Source organism: Coturnix japonica, chromosome 1 (assembly GCF_001577835.2).
Source record: "Coturnix japonica isolate 7356 chromosome 1, Coturnix japonica 2.1, whole genome shotgun sequence".
Taxonomy (NCBI): Eukaryota; Metazoa; Chordata; class Aves; order Galliformes; family Phasianidae; genus Coturnix; species Coturnix japonica.
The window spans coordinates 47,369,008-47,393,912 of NC_029516.1; the positions used below are offsets into that span (position 1 = coordinate 47,369,008).

Genomic DNA, 24,905 nt, shown 5'->3' on the forward strand with positions numbered 1-24,905 from the left:
CATCCCCACCATGCCCACTGACCACATCCCTTAGTGCCACATCCACACGGCTCTGGAACACCTGCAGGGACGGTGACTGCACCACCTCCCTGTGCAGCTTGATGACATTGCTTGTTTTCTTTCTTCAGGTCTGTATTTGAGGACTTTTGTACTTTACCTGCTTGGTGGCTGTCAGTGCTTGAAAAGAATGTACTCACAGGGTGGTCCATGTAATTAATGACTGTGAATCCCCCAGACTGGCTGCCAGAAGTTGTGCTGTCCTTGAAGCTCATATACCCTGCATGCTGTAGTGTGAGAGCCTGAAGATGAAGTTTGATGTTTCCTGGCAAGTTTCCGTAGATAATCCCCTGGGCAGATTTGAAGTAAAAAGGAAGAGAGGAAGGACAAATGCAAACTTAAAATAGCATTGCTAGGCTGTGTATTGAATTATTAGTGTCTTGCTCTTTAGTAGATGTTGTGTTAAAATGTTTGTGTGTAAATTGTGAAATGATACCCACAATTGCATGCCCTGCATAGGGCAGAAACTGCCTTTCTGGTTGGATCTGGCAGGTGGGAGCCCAACATCCCAGCACTGGGAAAAAAACCAAACCTGAAGGATCTCAATAAAAACTTGGGAAGGTCTGGAGGTATCTGAGATCTGTGATCTCTGTCAGCTGCAGGCCTGGCATAGCTTTGCTGTTGATGGCTTGGGACTGTCTTGCTGTGTTGTGTCAATGTCTCTCCCTTCCCCAAGAGCTGCTGTAGAAAGTGCAGGGCTGACTTAGGAATTTCTCCTTGTCAGCCATAAAAAGAGAGTGGAATGGACTTGGAAACTGATTGTGGAGGACTGCTGGCCTCCTTTCCTCCCAGCCCTCTGCAGGGAGCTGCTCATGACAATCGCCTGATGGTCCTTGTCGTCCCTTTCCAACTCAGTTCATTTTGTGATTCCTTCAAGAAGGTATTGTGTAGTTTAGTTTAGCCTCCACTCAGGGTGAAGGATGCACACATGGGACACATGTGAGTAGCCTCTGTCTGTTTCGAATAGGATGTGTTGGAAGGAGAATATTGGAGAAGAAACTGAGACTGAGAAATAAGCAGAAATAAATGTTTAGGAATTATAACAAGCTGTGTTATCTTAATCTTTGCTGGTAAAATACAGCAGAGCCTGGGAATTGAATGGAGAAATTCCAGAAGTGCTGGAGATTCATGTGTTCCCAAAGAGCAAAGTGACACTAACGTGAGGAATGTAGACTTAGGGTCCCTTCAAGGGTGAAGGAAGAGAGTCTGGAGCATTGATTTCCTATCATGTGAGGTATTGCTTAGGCTTGAAAGGGTAATTGAAGTAGTACTGACTGCTTTTTATCTCGTGCTAAGCTATTGGGGTGGTTTTTGATAAGGAGAAAGTTGACACTTTTATGGCTAATGTTTAGGGAAGCATTTCTTCAAAACTGGGTGACATGGGCAGCAGCTTCTCTCACCTCTTGTTCTACTTTATTCGGTTTTCCTGGTGGTAAATGATGCTTGCATGTAAAAATTATTTGGAAAAAAAAAATTATTGGAGATGATAGGGAGTAAGGTGGGTTTAGTTTATGCTCATTTTTATGGCTATGATTTTTCTGTATTCCTTTTGCACAACTCAGCAATCCATAGGTGAAAATGAGTCTTAGGTATATTGGCTTGCATGGATAATATTAAGTTAGCATACTTTAATCTTTGCTCTTTCTTTCCCCGTTTCACGCGTGTTCTTGTTTTTGGCTGAGTTAAGACAGACCTGTAATTATTTGGTTTCCATTCCTTGCAACCACTACATTCACTCTTTGTTTTCTTGTCTTGCAGAACGAGCCTCTGACTTCAGGTTATCATGGATACCCAGCAAGAGACAATCAAGTAAGAGTCTGATTGCAGTAAATGTGTGCGTGTGTTTCTGTACACTTGTGGATGTTTTGTCTGACAGCTTCCTGACCGTCTTGTTAAGGTGTGGAAATTATTTTGTTCTGTTGTGCAGTGCTTGTGGAGATATAGATGGTGAACTGAATGTGGCCTCCAGCAGTATGTGGCAACGTCTCTGGTGAGGAGTTAAAAATGATCCATGTTGCCGGCGGCTCAGGAAATGGTTTATTCTTAAACATTTTGTAGCTTAAAATGCCCATTTTAAGCTCCCATTGTATCTCCTTGTTAATGAACGTAGATGTTTAGTGTTCCCCTGTTTTATTGTGGGAATTCCAGCATCAGGGGAGCAAGATGACAGTGACTTCAAGAGCCTCCTGTGCTAGCTTTGTTTGGGGGAGTAGGGAATGCCGTGTCACACTGGGTTGTTCCAGTTACTGTGAACTTCTCTCCCTTTTATATCCTGCAGGGCCCCCACCCCTTGCTCTCATTCAGGATATTCTCACTCTGCAGCAGTAAAAAATTATTCTGTTCAGTGCATTGCAACTGTAAGCATTCTCTTGTGTCCTAGCAGAAGACAGAGAAATCCCAGTTGATGAATTTGTGCAAGGGAAGGAGGAGATGCTTTGGAACAAATGAAGTTTAATGGATTATGAGATACAACTGTCACGCATTAAATCTCCCTTCTTGGAATGGAGGATATTCTTTTTTCAGTTTTCTGCGCTGCAAAGCAGAGCATGAGCCAGTGTAACAGGAAATTAATATGCACGGAAAATCAATAATGCAGCACATTTCAGTAATGAACAAATAATATGAAACTAAAATCAAGTTCTTTAATACTCTCAGGTACTGCTATATAAAGAAAGCGATTTTCATCATGTCTTGATGAGGCCTGTGTGTATGTAGCAGCAGCTTAAAGGGAGGTATTTTTGTAAAGGAACTGCAGCATCAGCAATTGAAGAGCTCAAGCCTTTGGTGCTTGTAACGCGTGTATGAATTTCAGTGTAGGAGGGAGTTACTCAGAATGCCTATTGGGATATACTAAACTGTTAACCAGCACAGATAGATAATATGTGCCGGGATGCTCTGGGAGTTGTGTTCCTACTTATCCAGGCTAAGTAAGGAATGCTGTTGTTGAGAGTCAGAGCCAGTTCTGGCTCCTTCAAGCAGTTCCCATCTGCTTTCAGTTTTTCCATTCTGGTTAGCAGTGTCTGCAGTGGATTTTGTGTTTCACTGTACCCATTTAGGAGCAGTTTGGGGTCACCTTGGAGTTTCATTTTGGTGTCCTGCTTCATGAGTTTCCTTATTCTCATCCCTTAATAACTTCTGATTAGTAAGTCCAGAGCTGCTGTTGCTGACTGCTCGCTAAAGCAGAGGCGATGGGCATGGGAGGCCTTACAGCAACCAGGGGTGAAGTGAGGGTTATGGACTGCACAACCCCACAGGGCGCTGTGTGGGTGAGCACAAGGAGGGATGTATGTGCGTGTGTCCTTCAGATGGCGTGTACCTTCAGGGAAGTGTCACAGTGGACAAACAGGGTCAGTTTCACTTGAGTGTTTTCATTTTAGCAAATGTTTGTTAAAAATAAATATCTACATTTATCTGTTCTAGGTAATATCTTGATCTGCGGTAAACATTTTTCCTTCCTTTATAGCCCTGAAACGGATTAGATTCAGGTCTGGTTTTCACTAATGAGGTTCCAAGGCTTTTAGCTAATCTGATTGGGAGCCTCTAAGATGATAGCAGCAGAAGGAAGGCCTCTCTTGCCACGGGCTGGGGCTGGTGTGGGAGAGGCAGCGCTGCCTGATGCATCGCTTGCTTTGCTGCACTCAGGAGGGAGGAAGGAAGTGGTGTGAGATTGTGTGCATCCTGACCCCGTAACAAAGTCATGATGAGATGTAAGGACAATTGAGTCAGATTTCTCCCTGTCATCAGTTTAGGAACTGGATTTGAGCTGGAAAGTGTAAGTATGTGCATCTTGCTCTTTGCCGATGCGCTTGTTTGTAAATACAGGTACTGTACTTTACTATTGCACTTATTTATTGTAAATACTGTATTGTGCTTTTGACCGCAGTGTTTTCCTTAGCGCAAGCAGCAGAGCTGAGGTTTATTTTCAAGGCACGTTGTTGTGTGACCACAGTAATCCTGCTAGGAATTCTGGATATAACTTACCCTCTCTTTCTGTAGCATCCTCTTCCTCTGTTTCATTTATATGTCCTTTTCCTTCCTTTCAGCTCTCAGTTCCACTAATTGCTGGCTGCAAACCTTTCACTATGCTGTTTTTACACCCTCTAGTGGTTAAACCATACCCAGATGTTCCAGATTATTACAGTTTTTCTTCCCGCCAGTGGAAATCAGTGATTGGTTTAAACCCTTGCTCTGACCATTTGGGAATGCTTAGGACTACAGTACAAAGTTTATCTTGTATCCTTTCCCAAATATTTAAGCGTTCTGTCAGCATCACACACGGGCAAGCAGCACTGAGGCAAAGCAGACGGGTTCATGCTGGGGCTGGATTTCTCTTAATTCAGGTGTTGCATGATTGCTTTGAGACAACCCATAGCACAGCTGCCCCGTTCCTTTCCCATCCTGCCAGAATACCTTTTTGTGGTAACAGGGCTTGAGGAGTGTGAGTGCTAAACCTGTATGGTAAAACTTGTCATAAAATGAGAAGGCTTTCTGTTGCTGTAAGCGTTATGCTGCTGGGGATGTTAAAGCTGTGTAAGGAGCTGAAAAGCTCTCAGGGACTGTACTGTAGATCTCAGGGTTCGTTCTGTGGGTGTCTAATGCATACAGAGGCATTGCAGGATGCCCCTGCTTTTCCTAGTGCTGGCCTGATGGCAAGAACAAGGTATTCTGTAAAGGGAGAATATGGGAAGCATCGACATAATGCTGGTAACAGAGATGAAAACCAGGTCTTTCGGTGAAGAGAGCTTATTCTCTGGGGACTGTTCAGTTCTGTATCCCTCTGTTGGGCCTGCCAGCAAAATGGTGTTTCTTTTTTTTGTAACATGAGTGCCTGCCTAAAATGCAGTGAAGCAAGACTTCTTTGCTTCATTTCCCAAGCTGTGACAAACAGCTCTGAGATACGATGAGTTTGTCTCAACATGGAAAATGACTAGAGCAGCTATACTGATATAACTTTTACGTAAAGACAAACTCATCAAGAACACTCTGCCCCTGGAAAGCTGTTCCATACTAAGTATGCCAGCTAGTTTAATATATATAACCAAATATAACCAAGGCCTATGTCTTATTGCTTTAGTGCTTTTCATGTGTATTAGACACGCTGTCCAAAATTTGTTTGAGTTACTGCTGAATGCTGGTACTTCTGTGGCAACATTTGGAAGCTGTGCAGAGTAAATATATTCTCCAGAAGGAAACAGAATGAGCAGGAACACCTTGTTCAGCTCCCATTGAAGGGAAGAGGGGAGGAGAGAGTTTATGCAAGCAGGAGGTAATTGCACATGCCCAGAACTGGGTCAGGGTATTAGAGCTGTTACACCTCTTCTGTTACGGGAAGTGATCCTCAGCCATCAAGGCAGGTTAGGATGTTGATTTGAAGCCTCTTTTTAAAAGCTTGTACTTCCGTGAGTGCCATTCTGAAATTAAACTGGGCCACTGACTTGGTACTTAGGTGGTGGAAACATCATTACCTGTCACAAGTGACACTTCCTTCAGCGGCATAATTTCAGAGGCTGATCTACCGTCTGAGTGCTTTCCAGGTCTGACCTGTTGTTCCTGTGCATGTAGATGAGCCTGTAGCCCAGAGTAGCCTGGGTGCCCATGGCAACTACTAGGAACAGCTTTATCACCATCTCTTCCACTGGAGTTCAAGCTTAAGGTGAAATGCTGTTAAATCCTCTCCAATTGTCAGCCTGTTCCCCTGGGTTGCTGCTTGCTCGCTGCGTTGCTGTAGTCTGTTGGAGAATTGCAGGCCCCAGCAGGCTGCCTGGCTCCTTCCCTGGTCTGAGTGAACAGCACAGCAGTCTGTGAGAACAGGAAGCCTTCCTTCTCGCTTGTGTTCTGTTTATTTTCATTGTGTGGCCCCTCATAGTGTGGGGAGCTCAGCAAGGAAGTCCTTCGTCCTGAGATGTGGGGGATGTATGAGCTCCCACAGCGACGTGGGGCCTTCCTCTGGAGGCACTGCTGCTCCATTCCCTTAGTGCTGTCTGCCCCAAGCAGCAGGGCTTTTGGCACAGAGCTAATGGGGAATCCTATTGTCTGAGTGCTCCAGGCTTCCTTTATCATCTTCCTCCTCTCTCTATCATGTGGTTGGGGTGAGAATTTGGGGATATCACAGCTTGCTTAGCAGCTGGGTGGTTTGATGAGGACATCCTGCACTTGGGTTGGGGTAGTCCCATGCACAGATATGGGATGGGCAGAGAATGGCTTGAGAGCAGTCCCGAGGAGAAAGATTTGGGGGTGTTGGTTTGTGAAAGATTCAGCATGAGCTGCCAATGTGTGCTTGCAGCCCAGAAGGCCAACTGTATCATGGGTTGCATCAAGAGAAGCATGGCCAGCAGGATGAGTGCAGTGAACCTGCCCCTCTAACTCCGTTCTCATGAGACCCCACCTGGAGTACTGCGTCTGTTTCTGGAGCTCCCAACACAAGAAGGACATGGAGTTGTTGGAGCAGGTCCAGAGGAGGGCCATGAAGATGATCAGAGGGCTGGAGCACCTCCTTTACGAGGACAGGCTGAGAGACCTGGGGCTCCTTGCCTGGAAGAGAGAAGGCTCTGGGGGGAACTTGTAGCGGCCTTCCAGGACCTGAAGGGGACCTACAGGAAAGCTGGGGAGGGACTTTTTGTAAGGTCATATAGTGACAGGATGATGGTAAATGTCTAAATCTGCCCTCTTCCAGTTTAAAGACTAGATATTAGGAAGAAATTGCTTACTGTGAGGGTGGTGAGACACTGGAATAGGCTGCCCAGTGAGCAGTGGATGCCCCCTCCCTGGAAACATTCAAAGCCAGGCTTGGATGGGGCTTTGAGCAAACCTGGTCTGGAGGGAGGTGTCCCTGCCTATAGCAGGGGGGTTGGAAGTCAAGATGATCTTAAGGGTCCCTCCCAACCCAAACCGTTCTGCTGTTTGAGGGAGCTGAAAAGGAGGGTTGGTGTTTGTGGGTTTTAGGTTTGTTTGCCACTTAACTTTGCACTTCTGGTTTTGAGTGAAATATATTTAATGCAAGTCCTTAGCTGAGGGACAGAGGGGAGGGATAAAAGCTGTAAATAAAATTTAGAAGCCTTTTGAATGAAGAGCCAGGACAAAGATCAGGAAATCCTCTGTATAAAATGGAGAAGGCCTGTCTTAGTGATCCTGGTGCTCTGGGGGAAAGCAGACAACCCAAAGCCTTGGGATAGAACCAGCTAAATGAGGGAAAGCTGTTCTAAACATCTTCCTTATCTAAGACTGGGCGAATTATGGATAAGACAGCCAGATCCTCTGCTTCCTGGCTCCCACAGTCTCTTCAGCCAGGAGTGATGGGATGGATGTTCTTTTATTCACTGAACTGCAGTGTCCCATAAAAAATAAAGAGCTCGATAACAGCAAGCAAATTGTGAAGTTGTGTGAGAAGGAGAAAATAAGAAGTGCATCTAATTCACATACATGGGAAGACTTCCTGACAATAAGATCCTTTAGTCCTATAAACAGCTTCTCAAGGGAAGTAATGATTACCTTGCTGATGAATAGTCTGGCCAAAGCTCTGGAGCTGCAAGGCGTTGGCAGGAAATGGGCTGGATGATGTAATGAAAATTCCTTTCATGTTTGAATTCTCTGATTCAAGCAATTTCTCATCTCTGCTTGGGGTCAGAGAGAGGAGATGTGAGTCATCGTTCTTGGGTGAGGACCAGGAGACCACTTTCTTTGTTCTCTGATGTACTTTTTGACCGTTGGGGTGTTACCCGGTGCCTGCAAGAGCCTTGGAGTCTCCCGGCCCCCCAGTTAGCTGGGTGAGTGGGACGGCATTTTGTTTACATTTCCTCCCTCTGACCAGTTGCAGGAGCGTTAGAGATCGTGTCACGTGTGTTAGATGAGGTCTGTAAAGTGATTAGTTGGAGTCCTGCTTGCTGGAGCTCGAGGCCAAATGGTGTAGAGAAAACAGCTTGTTGATGGATATTACATCGTACTGGAGAACATAAACATCGCTGTTCCGGGTTGGACAGGAGGTTTCTGCGTTCCAGCATTCTGTCTTTGACAGTATCTAATGGCAAGTACTTAAAGCATGGGGAGCAGTGCCAAGATTCAGCAATACTTCTATATTCCTATACTTCTTTATCCTCTTTAAGCTGTCCGTTGGCTTTGGGATTTCTTAGCCATAGGTATTTTTTGAGGTCACCTACAATAGACAGACTTAGTAAAGCAAAATCTAAATGGTTTCTGAGGCTGCCTGAGTCTTTGGCATCAACAACATCCTGCGGCAATGAGTCCTGCGCTTTAGGTGTGCTTTAGGAGTAAGAGCACAGCTCCATGCCGTTCCCTCGTGCCCTGTCGCTGTCACACAGAGCAGAGCTCAGCGCTGCCCCTCCGCTCCCCGTGAGGAGCTGCAGCCGCCATCAGGCCTCCCCTCAGCCCTGCTCTGGGCTCAGCCGACTAGGGGAGCTCGGCGTGCTCCGGGCCGGTGCCGCGGTGGGGCTGAGCGCTGCCAGAAGGGGGCACCCAGCGCCCGGCCTGCGCCGCTCCGCCCGCTCGGTTTGCAGTGCGGGGCTGCGTGGCGAGCGCCGGGATGGGCCCGGCCGTGAGGTTCGTAGGGAGGGCTCTCCTCCTCCGTGCCCCTTCGGCAGGGTTTCGTTGTGTGCGTGTGAAATATAAATAACAGTCCTCCATCCTTCGTATTTCTTTATTTGTGAAGGGAGGGTAGAGACCCTAGGAAATACAACCAGTCAGTGTAGTTTCCCAGATGTTGATGGAGATCAGACGGTGACAGAGATCAGATGCTTCACTAAAGGAAATTAAGGCAACAGCAGATGTACATTGCTTAATTTTTAAGGACCAGTCACGTCAGATCAATTTAATTTCTCCCTTTGACGTGGCCACAGGCCTGGCAGATGGAGAAAGGCACTGGCTTTGGATGGAGCGTGGTCTGACCTTTACATACACTGGGCAAATGGAAGGTGAAATTAAGAAGCGGCTGAGCACCTCCTTGGAAAGCCACGTCCGGAGTCATTATGTCATGGCTTTCTCTGTATGTGTTATCTGGAGTCTTAGTGTGGTCTGTCCTGGCTGCCGTGTTCTTCTGTGCTTTTCATCACACATTAGGGTAATTCAGTGACTATATATATATATATATATATATATGTACATATGCATATGTGGGGATCTGGCAGCCTTTAGAAGGCAGGAATATGTGACAAAATGATTGTGATAAATGGAAGAAATGGTCTGAAATTCAACAGTGTGAAATTCAATAAAACCAAGCTGTATTAACAAAGGGAACTGAATACACAATGTAAAATGGAGAGTAGCTGGCTAAGCAGTAATATCGAAGGAAACATCTCGGGTAACAGAAGATAACAAACTGAATACGTAGCGCTGTTTTCTTGTGGTTTTAAGAACCTGGAATGTCTTTCCAGCTATGTCAAGTAACTGCAGAAGGTAATTATTCTTCAATGCTTGAGCACAGTGAGTTGAGCCCCAGTTTTAGGAAAGATACAGATAGAATCTGGAAAACATCCAGGGAAGATCAAGAAAAGGAGGCTTAGAGAGCGTGATATATGAGGAAAATATTGAGGTTGTTCCTTCTTTAAAAGCGGGGGAAAAAAAAAAAACAAGAAAAAAAGAGTGTGGAGGATGGGGTTTGATTATTTACTGTGCTTACTGAAGGCTGCTTAATTTGCACCGCGGTCTAAATTGAGTATTACGGGGTGAAACGTTTTCTGTTTCCACTCAGTGAAGCACTGAAGCAGGGTAATTTTAGGGGACCAGAGTTCCTGTTTCTTGGAGCCTGTAATAACAAGTTAGGCAATTTCTGATGGATGCTTGTCTAAACATGCTCTGCGCTGCCTCTGAGCATGGAGGACCTCTGTCTCCCTTGCCCTGCATTAGCAGTATTCTGTGACAGTCAGAAAACAGTTGTTACCAGGCACATAATTGCACAGCCATATGAATGCTGTTGTTTTGGACCTTTCTCTGTTTTAGGGGTGTCTACGTTTTATGATAAGGAGGCTTCTTTGCTACTGTATGATATTCCAAGTGGCAAGTCCTTTCTTTGAGACAACTGTCTGATAGCTCTGTTTTCTTCCTCAGCTTGCTTATTACTCAAAAAGAGCTCAGGATGTTCAGTATCTCTGAGTCAGTCCTTCTCTCTGCCTCACTGTAATAACGTGTATCATGTATGATCCTCAGAGCTGCTTGCTGTCTTCGTTTCCCTTTAAGCTCTCTGGCCAGATCTCCTTCTCTGGTCCTTAGAGATTTCCTGTTTTTTTACATAAACACCTTCTTGCTACCCTACCTGCAACTCCCGCTGCACCAAAAAAGGATGGAGACAATTGGGCAGGAGCCTCCCTGCTGTCAGGATGTGCTGTAGGAGGGCAGCTGTGTGTTAACTGCTTCGTTGCCCGGCCCACGCCAGTCGCTTCAGCAGGACTGTGAGCCAATGAATGGGATCACTTGCTCCTCTGCTTGCTTCTTCGGCGTGGTGAGTGAGCAGCTCTGCACTTGCCACTGAAGGATGCTGCGTGCAAGCAGGTTCCCTCAGTGAGCTAAGCAGATGCTCCCCAGAATAGCTGATGGAGAGAAGATGGTTTCATTCTTCTCAATATTAAGGGAGAGGTGTTTCCAGCGGTAGCATAACGTTACTTGGAGCAGGCATTTGCCAGATGGTTTCAGCTCCCCCGAGGCTTTGGGATGCGAAAGGGAAAGGGCCAGAACACTCTTCTGATTCATTCCATTAGTAGATTAATCGGCACTGTCCTGGCTTAATAAGTCTCTTAGATTTCCCAGTGGAAATGGCACATGTAATTCTGCCCAGGTCACGCTCTGCACACCTGTGTTGAAGCTTGCACTGCAAGAAGCTGTGCTGCTGCCAGCAACATCTGCACAACAGGGCCTTGTGGGGAGGGCAGGCGTTTTGGTGGGGGTGAAGGAAAGGTGGGAGAAAATGTTTTTGATGAGTACGGTTAGGTAATGCTGGTGGGAGAGGGATGGCTTGTGAGAACACGCTTGAATTCTTCTGCCATTTTGGTGGGAGATGTATTTAAAAATCTTGTGGTGCTCATTTGATGTTATGAAGGGGTTTTTTTTTTCTTCTTTTTTTAATGATTTTGTATTAATTGCTGGGTAAGTTGCATTTTCTGGGAAGTCTGCGATTAAAGGACAAAGGTGCTTTTCCTGCTATAGGTTGGAGGCTGTTGTCTCCAGAGGGACTTACATGACTTATTTTAGCTGAAAACCTGAGCATATGAAGCACTGCTATTTACTCAGGGGTGGGGGCTCCCCCCTGACCTGTCTCTTCTCCGCCTCTCTTTCTGCGGGCCAGCCAGTTGCTGGGGAGTGGATTTAGTTGCTGCTGCCGCCCACACAAGAGAAGGTTTGTAGCTCTTGGCAGTTTTAGCAGGAATCTGTGTTTTTAACACTTCTGGTGCCAGCGGATTGTGATGGCTGCTCTGGTGGCACAGCAGCATTGAGCCATAATGCCTAATAAAGGTTTCCTGGGAGGACTGTTTCTGGTGAGACCCATTATATTCCTTCACGGTTGGGTTTTAATGAGGAGAAACTTGAGTTACTGCCAGCAACTGCCAGCAAACACATCCAATTGTTTTCTGGTCCATCATTGCCCTGATACACCTGGAGAGCACAGGCTGCCCTTTCTTACAGGTCAACAGGACAGCAGTGGCTAATGTTGGCAACGGTTTGATCATCATCTCCATTTCTGGAGCACCTGTCACTGTGGCTCCTTGCCACTGTTTCCCCGAGTTAAAACAGCTCTCCTCAATTTCAAGGGCTTGGAGAACATGTTGTTTTCCAGCCATTTATGGCAGCTAGCTCCAATCCTCTGTGGGGTCTGCAGGAAGACTGACAAGGGCCAAAGGGGTAAATGTCATAAGCTCAGGAGCTTTCTGCTGAAAGCTGAGCTTAGAGGTATTTTACATCCCGCAGTATATGTAGCCGGATTTAGGCTCTTTGGTATTTCCAGTAGAATGGCATTTCAGAACTGGGAGCTGAACTCTTGACAGCAGCGTTGTCCCCAGTTGCTGCCAACTTCACCCCGGACAGAGAACTGCTGTGTTTCTTGAGCAGCTGTTGCTGTGGAGCAGAGCAAGTGAAGAGTGCTGGTCTCTGAAATAATTTGAAATATACTGGTACAATAGACAGATAGAGCCAACCCTCTGAATTTCAGTCAAGAATTAATCTAATCACTGTGTAATATGTTCTTACTGGTCTATCCTACCTAAAGGGCAAACTTAACTACGTTAGGCACAATTTGGAGCATTTGATTTCCTTCAGCTGACTACCCATGTGCATATTTTGAGGTTTCTGGGCATCTCTAATCCAGTTTGTAGTGACATTGGCATTAGATAGCCATAGCAAGGCCTTTATCTGAGAGGAAACATGCATTCTTCAGGTCACAAAAGGATGAAAAAAGATTGTTCTGGTCACTGTTGCTCTCTGAGAATTTGGGAGCAGGGAGGAATTTCATCTTTTGTTTCTGCTGGCTGTTTTGATACCAAAGTGTGTGGCTTCTGTGGACAGTGCTGTAGTTGTCAGAGGGTATATCTACAATTCAGAACTTACCTTTGGAGTAAGGTGAGAATCTCTTCCATAGGAGCATTGGCACTGTAATTCTATGTGTTGGCTGACCATTGTCACTTCACACCATTCATCTCATCTCAGCTGAATGCAAGGCAGCTGCTACTCTTGCAGGGAAGAGCAAGGAAGTTGCAGTCAATCTGTAATGGAAGAATCTAATTTTGTCAGGGTTTCATCAGACAGGGCAGCAGAGTGGAATTTACAGTACGGTATTTTGTTGTGTTAGGGTGGGGAAAAAAGGAGAGGTGGAACAACTTTAATATGGGCTCAGCTGGAAGTGTTTGAGAGTCCCATTGTGTTTGTTCCCCACGGTCTGCAGTGATGCTGAAGACCAGATCTGTAGCCAGTCTGTTCATATGAGTATCAAAAGGCTCCTCACACAAGTATGTTGGTTGACACATGTGCCAAGAAACGTATGGAAATTTGCTGGAACATCCAGTGTTACAAGTTCCTGGTGTTTAAAGCGTGTATAAGATCTGCAGGATGGCTTATCTTAAGAGATACGGATAGATGCCTATCAGAATGTCTTCAAGTCCCATATTAAATACACTAAGAAGTGTATTAAGACCAACAGACGATGTTTTGCAGGTATAGCAGGAAAGAAGCAGCTTAGTTAGCTTTGCACACATACACACAGATCTCTCTATCTTCTTGTGCTCCTGATGCAGCAGGGAGCCAGTCGGATGGAGGGAGCTGCTGGCTGCAGCCATTAGACTAATCCAGCTTGACAGTGGTGGCGAAGGTATGGTTAAGGGCTGCTGTGCTCAGAATGAGATCACAAGCAGAATAGCTTTTCTGACAACTGACCTTTGCTGATCATTGTGAATTGGAGTTTGAGATATTGTATTCTATAACTAAATTTTTCCAGTAGTGTTTCTGTCCTCCAGAAATCTTCCTGTATATTTTGTGTCTATTTATGCCTCTTGGCTCATGCTTTATTAATGCCTTTTACATTTGAACAGGCTGCCGTTCCTTTATGTGGTTTGACAACTGCCAATACCCCTGTTGAAATATTTTGCTTTTAGTTCAGTTAATGGCGATTTCGCCTGGATTTTCTTACGACCGTTATGTAATGGAAGTATCTGCAGTCCCCTGACACACGTTTGGTCTCTTCCCACCCACCCTTATTTATCTTGCTGATGCTGCCTTCCACCAAAGTCTTTTAGCAATTTAGCTTTGTTGTTTCTCGGGAGATGTCTCTTGGTGTTTATCAGTGTTACCTCTTCATTAGCTGGAGTCAATCCCCTCTCCTTTGCTGATTATATACTGGTGCCATTTCTCATAGTGAAGCTGTAATTCAGGCATTCGGCTAACAGAGACGTGGCAAACTTGAGATATTTTGTCTTCATTAGGTATGTAAGGCTCCTGTGTAGTGTCAAGGATTATTTTGCTCCTCAGAGTGTCGATTGAAAGAATGATATTTGAATAAGGAAAGAAATAAAGCACCTATGACAGCAGGATAAAAAACAAAAAGAATCGCACAACATATATAATTTGTTAAGCTGATTTTTTCACTCTCATAGGTGTATTTCCAGTCTGGGGTTTGTTAGTCTTTCAGTTTGTCTAAGTTGGAGAGAATACATTTTATACTCTTAAAAAGAGTTGTTAAATCCTGGTCTTCAAACTAAGTGAAACAGGAGAGAATTTCATTCAAGTCTCTAGCAGCTTTACTATCCTAGGATTTGTAAACTGCTTTCTAAGCTGTAGTAAATTAGATCCCAGCAGTGCGGGGCCTGTGTAGATAAATATAGTAAGCCATTATACTTTGATATAGTTGTATTGCCTAGGAAATTACTACTGTTATTGAAAAGGAATTTGCTCAGGGCAAGAGAGTATCCATTACTTCCTGAATAACTCCCTAACATTGTTAACCTCCCTTTGTGCAAACAAGCCAAAAGGCGTCCCTTTCTGCAGGATGGTTTTGTCCTTGCTTTGCATTGCCCATTTTCAGCAGGAAGCCCAAGCCAAAGTTTCGGCATATTAATGAACGCGTGTGGTCTGGGGAGGAGAACTGTGCCCTCTCCTCCTTTTTCCACTGTCGCAATACTCTCATCTTGATATTGTTTCTCAATTTGCTGGACTGTTGCCATGCTGATGGATCACTCACGCAGTACGGCCACTTGGCGCGGTAAGCAGAGTTGAAAAATGGTGCAGTGATGCTGCATCTCCATTGCTGAGATACATGGAGCAGTTTCTTTCTTGCTACGTGGTGTCTTCTGCCTTAAAGAGGGTAACACTCAGATGCCATCAGTTCATCCTTTGATACAGCTACCATTGTGAGCTATGCTGAGGTGGGGGCTGAGTTTGGGTTTTTAGTTATGGCTTTCTCTTCTGCAGGTGAATGTCCAAACCAGCACACCATCGCTGTAACAATTCCTCATATCGGAAAGTTTCCCTGCTCTTCAGTGTTTGACTTTGAGTTCTCTGGCTTCGTGATTTAGTTTTGTTGATGTGGGTGTTTTTCATCTTAATGTAAAAGTATATTTCTGTCTGGGAACATATTTTCAGCAGAATGCTTTTTCTAGTTACTGAGCTCATTGGGTTTCTCTTGTGGAATTGGCAGTGTCTTTCAGAATGGTGTTCCCGAGCTACTTGTGAAGAGAGGAAAATCCCAAACAAAATGTAACAAGCTTTTCTTGTTACCCATTTCCTTTCTATTTGCTACATACTTGCCTGTGAATCGAGACCTTCTGAAGCTCATTTAACGACTTAAATTTAATTACCGTGTGAAGTCAGTAGCAGGACAGTCCCTGAGAATTGTTGGTTTTGTTTGCGTGTCAAGGTGTTTTACTGCTTCAGGCTTTTTGCTCTATTCTGTGGAAGATAAACTAGCCCTTGATCATTTGCTTTTAAATAAGTAATCTCTTTTCAGAAGCCTCTTTCTGCATAGCCAAACTGTACCTGCCAGAGAGGGAATAGGGAATCCAGTTTTCCAGTAATGAAGTGAGTTACTCTGTAACAAAATGGCTTTTTCTCTTGTAATATGCCAATGTTGAGCTTATTTGCTTGGCTAAACATCTAAAATCTAAAACGGATTGTGGTGTTCTGAGTGATTTATTGTATGCACTTTGTATTTTTCTTTCACAAACGGGATAATGCAGAAAGAGACTTCCTGGAGTCCTTTTGGACCTGCAGAGGAAATCTACCTGTTGGTTCAGCAATTCTGATAATCAGAGGTAATGCCAGGATCCTGAGTGGTGGGAATCTTCACAAATGAGAGGTAGTCTGTCACAGGGGTTGTCTCCAGCAGCACCCAAAGGAGCAAACCAGCCTCAAAGAACATCCTCTTATCTCCATAGGAACTGCAAGTGTGTCTAGAGCTGCCTTCAGTGCCTTTCCCCAGGTAGTTCCCATCTCCAGTCTTCTTTAAGAAAACGAAAAACCGAGACACGAGACTTGCTCAAACCCCACAGGTAGCGGGAGTCCTATTCCCATGTTCTCTTGCTGGGACATTCTGCCAGAGTCAGATAAGCTGTGGAACGCAGCCACTTACTCAGAGAAATGTGCCTTTAAGCATTGCAGAGCTTCCCATCTGCAGTCTGGCCTTTGTGGGCAGTCGGTGAAGTGTTTACCGTGGTGGGACGACGAGCATCCTCAGTCTGAATCCAGTGCCTGTATAAAATGTGAGAGCAGCTACTTTGAAATGAAATTTGCCTCTTCAACCCATCCCAGCTTCAGAATACCTCCCCTCCCACTTTTTAGCCAAGGAGAGCTGCCCAGTGAAGAGGAACACATGCGTTCAGAAGCAGTTATTAATAATCATAAAAGAACTTTGTCTTCCCTTAGTGTTCAGGCTATTTTTAAAAACTATTTTTCAGCTTTGTTTTATAGGAGGGGTTGCCAGGAAGCCATGTTAAACATCACGAGTGGATGTTTTTATGGTCAGTATCTTTCATTCATGTGTCTGAATGCCCTCCCGGCTGTGTTCAGGAACACAACTGAACTTGTGCTCCCCTACCTGTGGCCTTCAGCCTCCATTTTCTTTCTCCTGTTATAAGAGGAAAATTCAGAAGCTGCAAAAAATTGGTATTGGTAGCTTCTTCAGTTGTGCTGCTTCCCTGATGTAGCATTCTGGAGTTGGTGGAGGTACAGGTTTTTGGCCAAGCTCAGCTAACAGCATCAAGGCTTTCACAATACAGATTCTAACCAGTGCTTGCATTTGAGGGTGTCATTGCCCTGTGGTTGTGCTTTTGGTCCTACAGCAGGAGCAGTGTAGGCTTCTTGGTGCTGTGAATACACATGGAGCAATTAGCAACTGCAGGCCTTCGTGTCTACACCTGAATGTGTTCACAGATGTATTTTGGTTAAAACCCACTTGTTATCTGGTTACATCCCTCCTGTTTGTAAGCTCTAGCCAGATAAGAGGACAACAGCGCTGTTTGTTGGGAGGCTGTTGGAACATCTTCCTTAGTTACTGTTGGAATGGAAGGCATTTTGTTATCATGGGACCACAACAGCTGACTTTTTTTCCAAGTATAGAACAGAAATACGTATTGAATGCTTTAGTTCTATCTTCAGTATTGCCTGTGTTCCTACCTTTTCCCCATCGTAGCACATCAAGCTGATTGTTGTTGTAGCTTCTTGAGAACTGTTGAAAAACTCATCACTGTCCTTCAGCTTTGACTTTAGGTTTCTCCTCCTGTCTGTAGGACTCCCTTGTCTCTTTTTTCTCCTTTTTGCCCTTCCTAATTAGTTTCCTTCTCTCAGCTTTGCTTTTTTTTTTTCCCACTTGCTAGAATATGTAACAGCATTTCATTGTGGGAATGTGACTGGCAAGCCCAATAGGTGATCTGTTTGTCCAGGAAAAGCAGGCCAGTGCACCTCTCTGGTCCCACTCAGATGCCAAGTATATAAGTAAATGTACTGGCTTAGTTTCCTTTCTGCTTCCACATACCAAAATGTGATTGTCACAATCTTTTTTTTTACCTAAGCTACCACTAATTTCTATTTTTACGATTGATTGCTCTCTTCTGTCAAGATGAAATCTAATATGAAATTGCTCATTTTAAATGTAACACTCCTTGAACTAAGAAATTGTTTTCTATAATTTAGAAATTTCAAGGGTGTTCTTTGGCATTAGCTCCACGCCGCTTCCTGTGTGTGCCATTCCCTTTGAAATTCCTGGGGATCATATGGGTTTTTCCTCCGTTATGAAGAGGTGCTTAGCTAGCCACTCATCCTGCTTACTATCTAATGTGATTTCAGTAGTGTGTAGCAGACACACCAGCTCATACCCTGTCTTGAGCTTTATCTGCTAGAATGTTAATCCACAAGCATTTGAAATCATATGCCTCTGAGACACAATCAGCTAGAAACAGATAATGTCAGTTTGAAACGGTGCCATACCTGCTCCTCATTTGCCCACTGAGATCTTTCCTAAATAGGTTAGAACATCTTAAAATTATTTCTTTTTTAATCACTTGGCTCGTTGGAAATGTTTTTACCAGTGATATCCTGAGACTGAATTGTGTGCACATAACTGAGCAGCCACAATTCTTCCTATGTATGTAGAGCTTTTGATACAGATAAACAAGCACAGAATGGCAGAATAACCCATGTTGGAAGGGACCCAAAGGGATGATTGAGTCCAACTCACAGGTAGACTTTTTTTTTCCTGTTTTACAACTGCCTCTTATTTTGCCAAATGGAAGTGGCTACTTGCTCCCTTTTCTCTCAGTCCCCTTTGTTACTTGCTGACATCTTCCTTACCTCTCTAGCAAGCACTAATATCTTCCTCGGGCTGTTTTTTCCCTTTTCACTTTGATTTACACTACAGCTTCCCCTTGGAGGAGATGTGCCCGTGTTTCACTAGGCTAAAGCTCTCTGAGCATTTTTTTTTCTCTTAGTTCTGTCTGTATTAATTTTAAAATGTGTTTCTTTTCCTTTCTAATCCATTCTGAGACAGGAAGGATCCCTAATAGATCACATGCATTTCCACAAACAGCAGCCTTCTGAATTCTGTAGCATATACGTCCTGGAAAAAGCTGTCATTAGGATGGAGATGAAGAATTTGCTGAGGATCGTAGCTACCTGTTTCAAAGCCCTGTCTTAGTGATGTCTTGCTTTGTGTTTGTTTGTTTGTTTTTTTCCTGCAATCAGGCTCATTAACATCTTGTCATCTTGTTTATAACCTGAAGCTAGCATGGCCTCACTGCCACCAGTACCGTCTGTGGCTGTGGAGAGCCTCGGGAGCCTTCATGTTCTTGGGCATTTCACTGACCATCTGGGCAGGACTCAGCTGAACCAGAGCAGCAGTGCTGCTGGAGGCATTCCACAGCATCATTTCCTTTCTGGTCAGGTACCCTCTGATTGTTTGAGAATATTGAGCATAGGGAAACCTGCTCTTTCAGTTCATTGTGTCCAGAGAAGGGCAACGAAACTTGTGAGGGGTCTGGAGCACAAGTCTCATGAGGAGTGGTTCAGAGAGCTGGGATTGATTAGCCTGGAGAAGGCTCAAGGGAGAGACCTCATTGCACTTTACAACTTCCTGAAAGGAGGTTGCAATGAGGAGGGACTTGGCCTCTTCACCCAGGCAACAAACCCAAGGAAATGGCCACAGGTTGTACCAGAAGAGGTTTAGACTAGACATAAGGAAGAACTGTTTCTCTCAGAGAGTGGTCAGGCACTGGAATGGCTGCCCAGGGAGGTGGTGGAGCCACCGTCCCTGGCAGTGTTCAAGAGGTGTCTGGATGAGGAGCTACAAGATATGGTTTGGTGGTTTGTTGTGGCAACAGTAATGGGAGGATTGTTGAACTAGATGATCTTGTAGGTCCTTTCCAACCTTGTCATTCTATGATTCTATGATTCTGTGATCTTAAAGTGCTCCGTGTCTTGGGTGTGTTGTCATCCGAAGTCTGCTGCTCTCTGTAGTCTCCTCCTTTTGCTTCCATGGTGAGTTGGTGGCTTCACTTCACTGTCAGCAGATAGCCAGCATTTGGATGACCTGAGGAGGGCTGATCAGCCTTGCTTCACTTGGGAGGTTTAGTTGCCAGTGACCTGACCTTGCAGCTGGAACATGAACTGGAGCATCTAGTTGTGATATTTAGGAACACAGCTTTTCACCTCCGGGCTTGACCTGCTGTGCTGAGGGGTGAGAGCAAAGGCAGAGGCCTGTCTGGCATTGTCCATGTTTGAGGTCAGGCCTTGGCTGGGAGCAGAGCCCACTTGTTCCCCACGTTACCATGACTGAAACAGGGCATCCGTGCTGCTGGTTCACTCTGTTGCCTTCAGGTAGTCTGTAAGACAAAGGAGCGGAGGGGATACGTGTTAGAGCACCCTCTCTCTCTCTTTGCCAGAGATAAAAATAATTCTTCAACACTCATTTCCAAGGATACCGCTGCCTCAATGAAAACACGTTTGTTGTTTTTGTTTTTTTTTTTCCCTCTCTCCCCATTTGAGAAGAGGCCAATTTTAACTTAGCGTTAGGAGCCTGGAGAGGAAAGATGATTCTACATTTTGAAGCGGGGAATGGAAAGGGGTCGTAGAACCCGTTTCCCGAGTCTGGCAGAGCCGTGTGACTGTTGAAGGAGATGAGAAGTGACACTTGTCCCCTGGTGCTGGTACGGGCTGGGCTGAAGGCTCACTGGGCTGGGCCTGTCAGGTCTTGCTGGCCTGGGGCAGGAGTGGGTGACACAGAGAGGGGAGAAGGGTGGGAGTGCAGCGAGGGGCTGCTGCCTGGGCCGGGCTGTGCACGACACCCGATACGCTCTGGGGAGCTGGAGCCAGCTGCTGCTTTCCCTCCGGCACTGCCGAGCCTGCGAAATCCATGCGTGCTGAGCCACCTGCAGAAGCACATTAACCCCTTTATCTGAGAGCTGCCTCTCTCCGAGCTCACTGCGGTGGCGTTCGCCTGGCTCGGGGTGACTGGTGTTGTGTTTTTCAGTGCCAGGATTCCTCTCAGTGCCTGCCGGTGGTGGTGATTAAGTGCGGCTTCAGAACCAGGACCAAATTGTGGGTGTTGGCTGATGGGGCAGGTGAAGGCACGCAGCGCTGTGAATAGCGCTGGGCTGTGGGGATGGGTTCTGGGGAAGCGATGAGCAATGGGGACCTGTCCCCAGCCCCAGAGGATGGCTTTCTGCCTCCTCCGTGCACAGACAGCCCTCTTTTAAAAGGAGCACGCTCGGGCGCTGGGAGCTGGGCTGCATTTATTTCAAACCCCACCCATCCCTGCCTCTTGCAAGAATCTTGCGAGGCCGAGATCGTGTTTTCAGAAGTAGAATGACAGAGAGAAATTCCCTGGAGGCAAATGCAGAGTGTGTGCTGTGCACGCCAGTGCAGACACACGGGCTGGGAACTCCCAGGGAGAGATTAAGTGCGAGAGCGCTGCGCGGAGCAGCCAGAGCTGGAGGAGGGGGGAGGAGGAGGCGAGACGCTTTCTAAGCCTCAAACTGAGCCATTCGGATTTGTTTTATTTTTTATTTAAAAAAAAAAAAAAAAGAACAAACGCAAAACCATCTCAGTCTCTACAGCTTTTTCCTGAAGTGCCTCCCGCGTTCCTGGATCATCTCACTGCTGGGTTCGAGCGACCCAGGCTAACATGATGTACCTCTGGGTGAGTAGAGCTGTGTGTGCGGGCTTGCACACTTTGCACATATAAGGAATGGAAAGCTGAAGGGCTCCTCACTAACACGAGCGGCCTTCTCGGCTGAGCTCAGCTCTGCAGCCTCTACACACAGCGGGCTTTAGTTTCCCCTTTAAAAAAGAAAGCTGTAGAGCATGTATTGCTAACTGGGGATCGAGCAGGCTTTTCCTGCAGTTCTGACTTCCTACGGGGAGAACGGCTTTAGGCAGGTGCCTCACATGCAGAATTATCCATCTAATGCTGCTCGCTGTCTCCCATCTGAAACCTGTGTGTCCTTTTTCCCTGTGCACCCATACGCCTCTGCTTTATGGGCTTTTGGTGCTGCTGACAGACAGCCCAGGTAGCGGAGGAGCCCTGCTGGAGAGGATCTGTGATTGTGGGGAAACAGCGTGATCCGGGGGCGGGGGGAGAAGTTGCTGGGACAAAAGTTGGATGCGAGGTTGTTTTTCCAGAAGTGGCACAGTTGCTCAAGTTTCTGGTGGAATATGGAAAATAATGTCAGAAAAAACATGTGTAAAATGTTATATAGATCCAGCGAGCAAAGTAAAAGCATACAGAAAAGCATATGTACTTTCAGCCTTTGAGCAGGGGCTGGAATTTCCTCTGGAGCAGCCAGTTGCTGGGCTGCTCAGTTTGTCTCAGACACGCAGCTTTGTCTGCTCTGGGCACCCTTGAGATCAGCAGTTTGCCCTTGGGCTCCTCACCTAGATACGGGAGGTTAAAAGTAATCAATGCCAGAGTTTTTGCCTTTTTTTTTTTTTTTCTTTTAATCTGTCTGTAACACTGAAGCTGGGGGCCCTGATAGTTTCTGCCTGTAGAGCCTGACTCCCTATCCCTGCCAGGAACAAACACAGATTTATTTCAACAACAGAACAAGCCTTGGAGCCCAGGCAAAAGGATTTTCCTTCCCTTCTGTGCGCGCACACACACACACACTCTATCTTTGTTGCAGAGTAACTTGACTCTGCATCGGGTATGCACAGTTGCTTGCTCCTGTACAGCCGGCCCTGCTGGCAGGCACGTCGCCTCTTTGCCTTTCCCCCCGCAACCTTGCAGGCAGACCCTGGCTTGGAACACCAGTTTTTATCGAGGGAGGTTGGGCAGGCCCCGTGGCTGGGCTAAGATTTGTGCTTCACTAGCGCGTGGGTTAAGCCAAGAAGTAATTCAGCCACGCTGCTGCTGATCTGAGATAAGTGGTAAACAATGGGGATGTTCCTTACCGGGCTGAGAAGCAGAGGATGCCAGCCGGTGTCCTTCTTCCTGTTGCTGGTGGCAGGTGTGTGATTGCCCTGCTGGGAAGCAGAAGTGTCAGCCAGCATGGGGACTGGCCTCAAGGCAAACGATGAAGTGCTGCAGCCCTGTTCATAAGGCGAGATTGAGTTCTGGGTCACTTTCCAATGAGTAGTTGCCCTCTGCAGGCTTCCCCCTGACTTAGGGCAGTGCTGGTGCCTTGCTTGAATTGCAGTTAAACTTCCAGGCGGTGGGTAAAAGAAGCATTAAATACCAGAATAGCTGAATGGGTTGTAAGGGCATCATCTGGGAAGCGTGCCATACTAATTATAAAAAATGAGCAGATTTGTGCTATCTGGGTATGATCTTTCTCTTCCCAACACAAGTTATCCTGTTACTTTCGGGGAATCTTCCCCTCCTCGCTCCTTTCAGGAACCTTTTCCTCCATGCCTTTTTGTTTTTCTGCTTTGGGCTCTTTGGGCCACATAGCCTTCCGTGGGAACAACCGGGGGCCCTGAGCTGCATATCTAGCATGGTGAGGGCTTTGCCGTGCTTCCACTGTGCTGCTTTCTTGCTTCCACACTTGCAAGTTCCCCTTCTCATTCCCCACGCTGCCGTATTGCTGCTTTGAGGCTCTTGTCCTTGGGACATCAGGACTTCAGGAGAGAGATTTGTACTGAGTCATTCCTTAATTCGATGCATGAAGCTACATTAATGCAAAGTTAAATTTGAGGTTTTAAATATGCAAGTCTTGAAATCCAGAATTAAGGTTCCCACAGCAACCGTAATGTTTCTTCCCCCCTTAGGGGTGCAAACTACAGAATTATCTTCCTCAAAGAGCCTCTGCAATACCGAATGCCGTCACATTTGACGAGTAACACAATTAGAGGAGAGCACACCTTTCTAAGTAGCTGTAGCGTGGCGTGGATGCTGGACCCATAAGTACAGCCTATCTGCAACATCACAGTCCTTTGATTATAGTGCTTATCCTTTAAAAGGAACCAGCTCTGCATCCGGTGCTCAGGCTGACATTCCTGCTCGCTGAACTGTATTCCCTGGAGTGAAACTTGTTGCAGAATGCTTTAAATGAGGGCCTTGGAGGCTTCAGGGGATTGTGGGCTGTGGGGAGCCGGAGAGTGGGAAACTTAAATATCTGTCGTGGTGACCTAATGCTTGGCATTGCGCGCGAAGTGAAGGCGGCAGACTAGCTGTGCCATTAAATATCAAGAGAGACTATTTATCTTAACACTTTTATTGTGTGGGATGCAGTTGTATGAAGCCTTTCTGAGGCAGAGACAGTTTGATAGTTTCTTTCTGATGTCGCAGACTGTTCAAGTGTGCGCATTCAATCATCAGTGCTGAAATTCAAGGTGGGCACTTCTTTCTGTATGTCAGAGCTCTGGTTTTGCTGACAACATTTTGTTCATAGGGGGACACCTAAATCTACCCCTGTCCCTGCTCTCCCTCACCACCTTTGAGCTCCCAAGCTGCTCAGAAAGGCTCCTGGTCATTGATTTTGTGGACGGGCCATGGGATAATTGCTGATAGCAAGGGGAGAGGGTCCTGGCTTGGTGAGACTAAGCCAGCACCCTGTAGAGGCAGCCAGGAGCAGGGTGGTTTGAGTGTGGGAAAAGCTTTCAACTTTTCTGGATAAGAAAGCCCTATTTTATTTTATTTTTTTCATTTATGAGCAGATGAATCTCCGTGTGCTGTGAGTCATAAGATACAATCTAGAGTCATTTCATTCCAAGTGTTTTCTAAAGAGCATGATGTGTTCTGAGAGTTGCATGTATGAATGTTGCCTTGTCAGAGGTCTGTTGTTACAAGAAAGGTTAAAAGGAAGGGGCAGCAGCCCTAGCAAGCAATTTATCAACCATCCTTTGCCCATGCTCAAAGGCAGCAGAATCTATCAAAGCCAGGAGAGACCAAGGTAGGGGGGGTCCATGCTTTTGCTCGGCTTCTGATAGGAAAGCGCCGGATTCATCGCTCTGTTCTTCGATTATAGTGGGTATAGATAATTTCCTTGTTTCCTAAAGCCATGTGCAGAGGACATGCTGAGTGTTTGTGAGACGGCTGGCTGCCTATTGCAGCAAGAAATGATTTCTTTCTCTGGAGGCCTATGAAAGTGAATATCGTACCTAGACCTACTAATTATCTACCATAGAAGCAAGAATAGGCCTAGTAAGCTTGCCAAGCTCATTTTGAATTATTTCTGTTGGTTTTCTTCTCGACCTGCCTTTTACTTGCCTTTATGTCACTTAAAAGCCTCTCTTTGCATTCACTGGAATAAATTTTCCCCCTAGGCTCCAAGCTCATCAGCTTTACCACCAAGGGACTGGAAACCCAACTCTGCTGCCAAACTTGGGCCTTAGCAACGTGCTTTTCCTCACGCCACATCTTTTTTGTTGTTGTTGTTTTTATTCCTGAGAGGTATGGTCATTACAGCGTGGCTTTCAAAGCACACATTGGGTAGCAGCAG

The 24,905-nt window shown here is 45.9% G+C and overlaps 1 protein-coding gene across 14 annotated transcripts in view; it reads left to right on the forward strand.

Moving 5' to 3' along the window:
* RBFOX2 (RNA binding fox-1 homolog 2) overlaps positions 1-24,905 on the forward strand; it is a 161,770-nt gene that overhangs the window by 28,576 nt on the left and 108,289 nt on the right. For 13 of the 14 annotated variants that reach the window (XR_004307447.1, XR_004307453.1, XR_004307454.1 and 10 more), the window contains exon 2: positions 1,816-1,866. Coding sequence is in view for 10 of the 14 variants with exons in the window: in XM_032444984.1 (XP_032300875.1) it covers positions 1,816-1,866 (51 nt within the window). In the remaining 4 variants the exon portion in view is untranslated. Of the gene's footprint in view, positions 1-1,815; positions 1,867-21,063; positions 21,167-24,905 lie in introns of those variants that run through there. The other variant, XM_032445017.1, reaches the window with a different exon arrangement.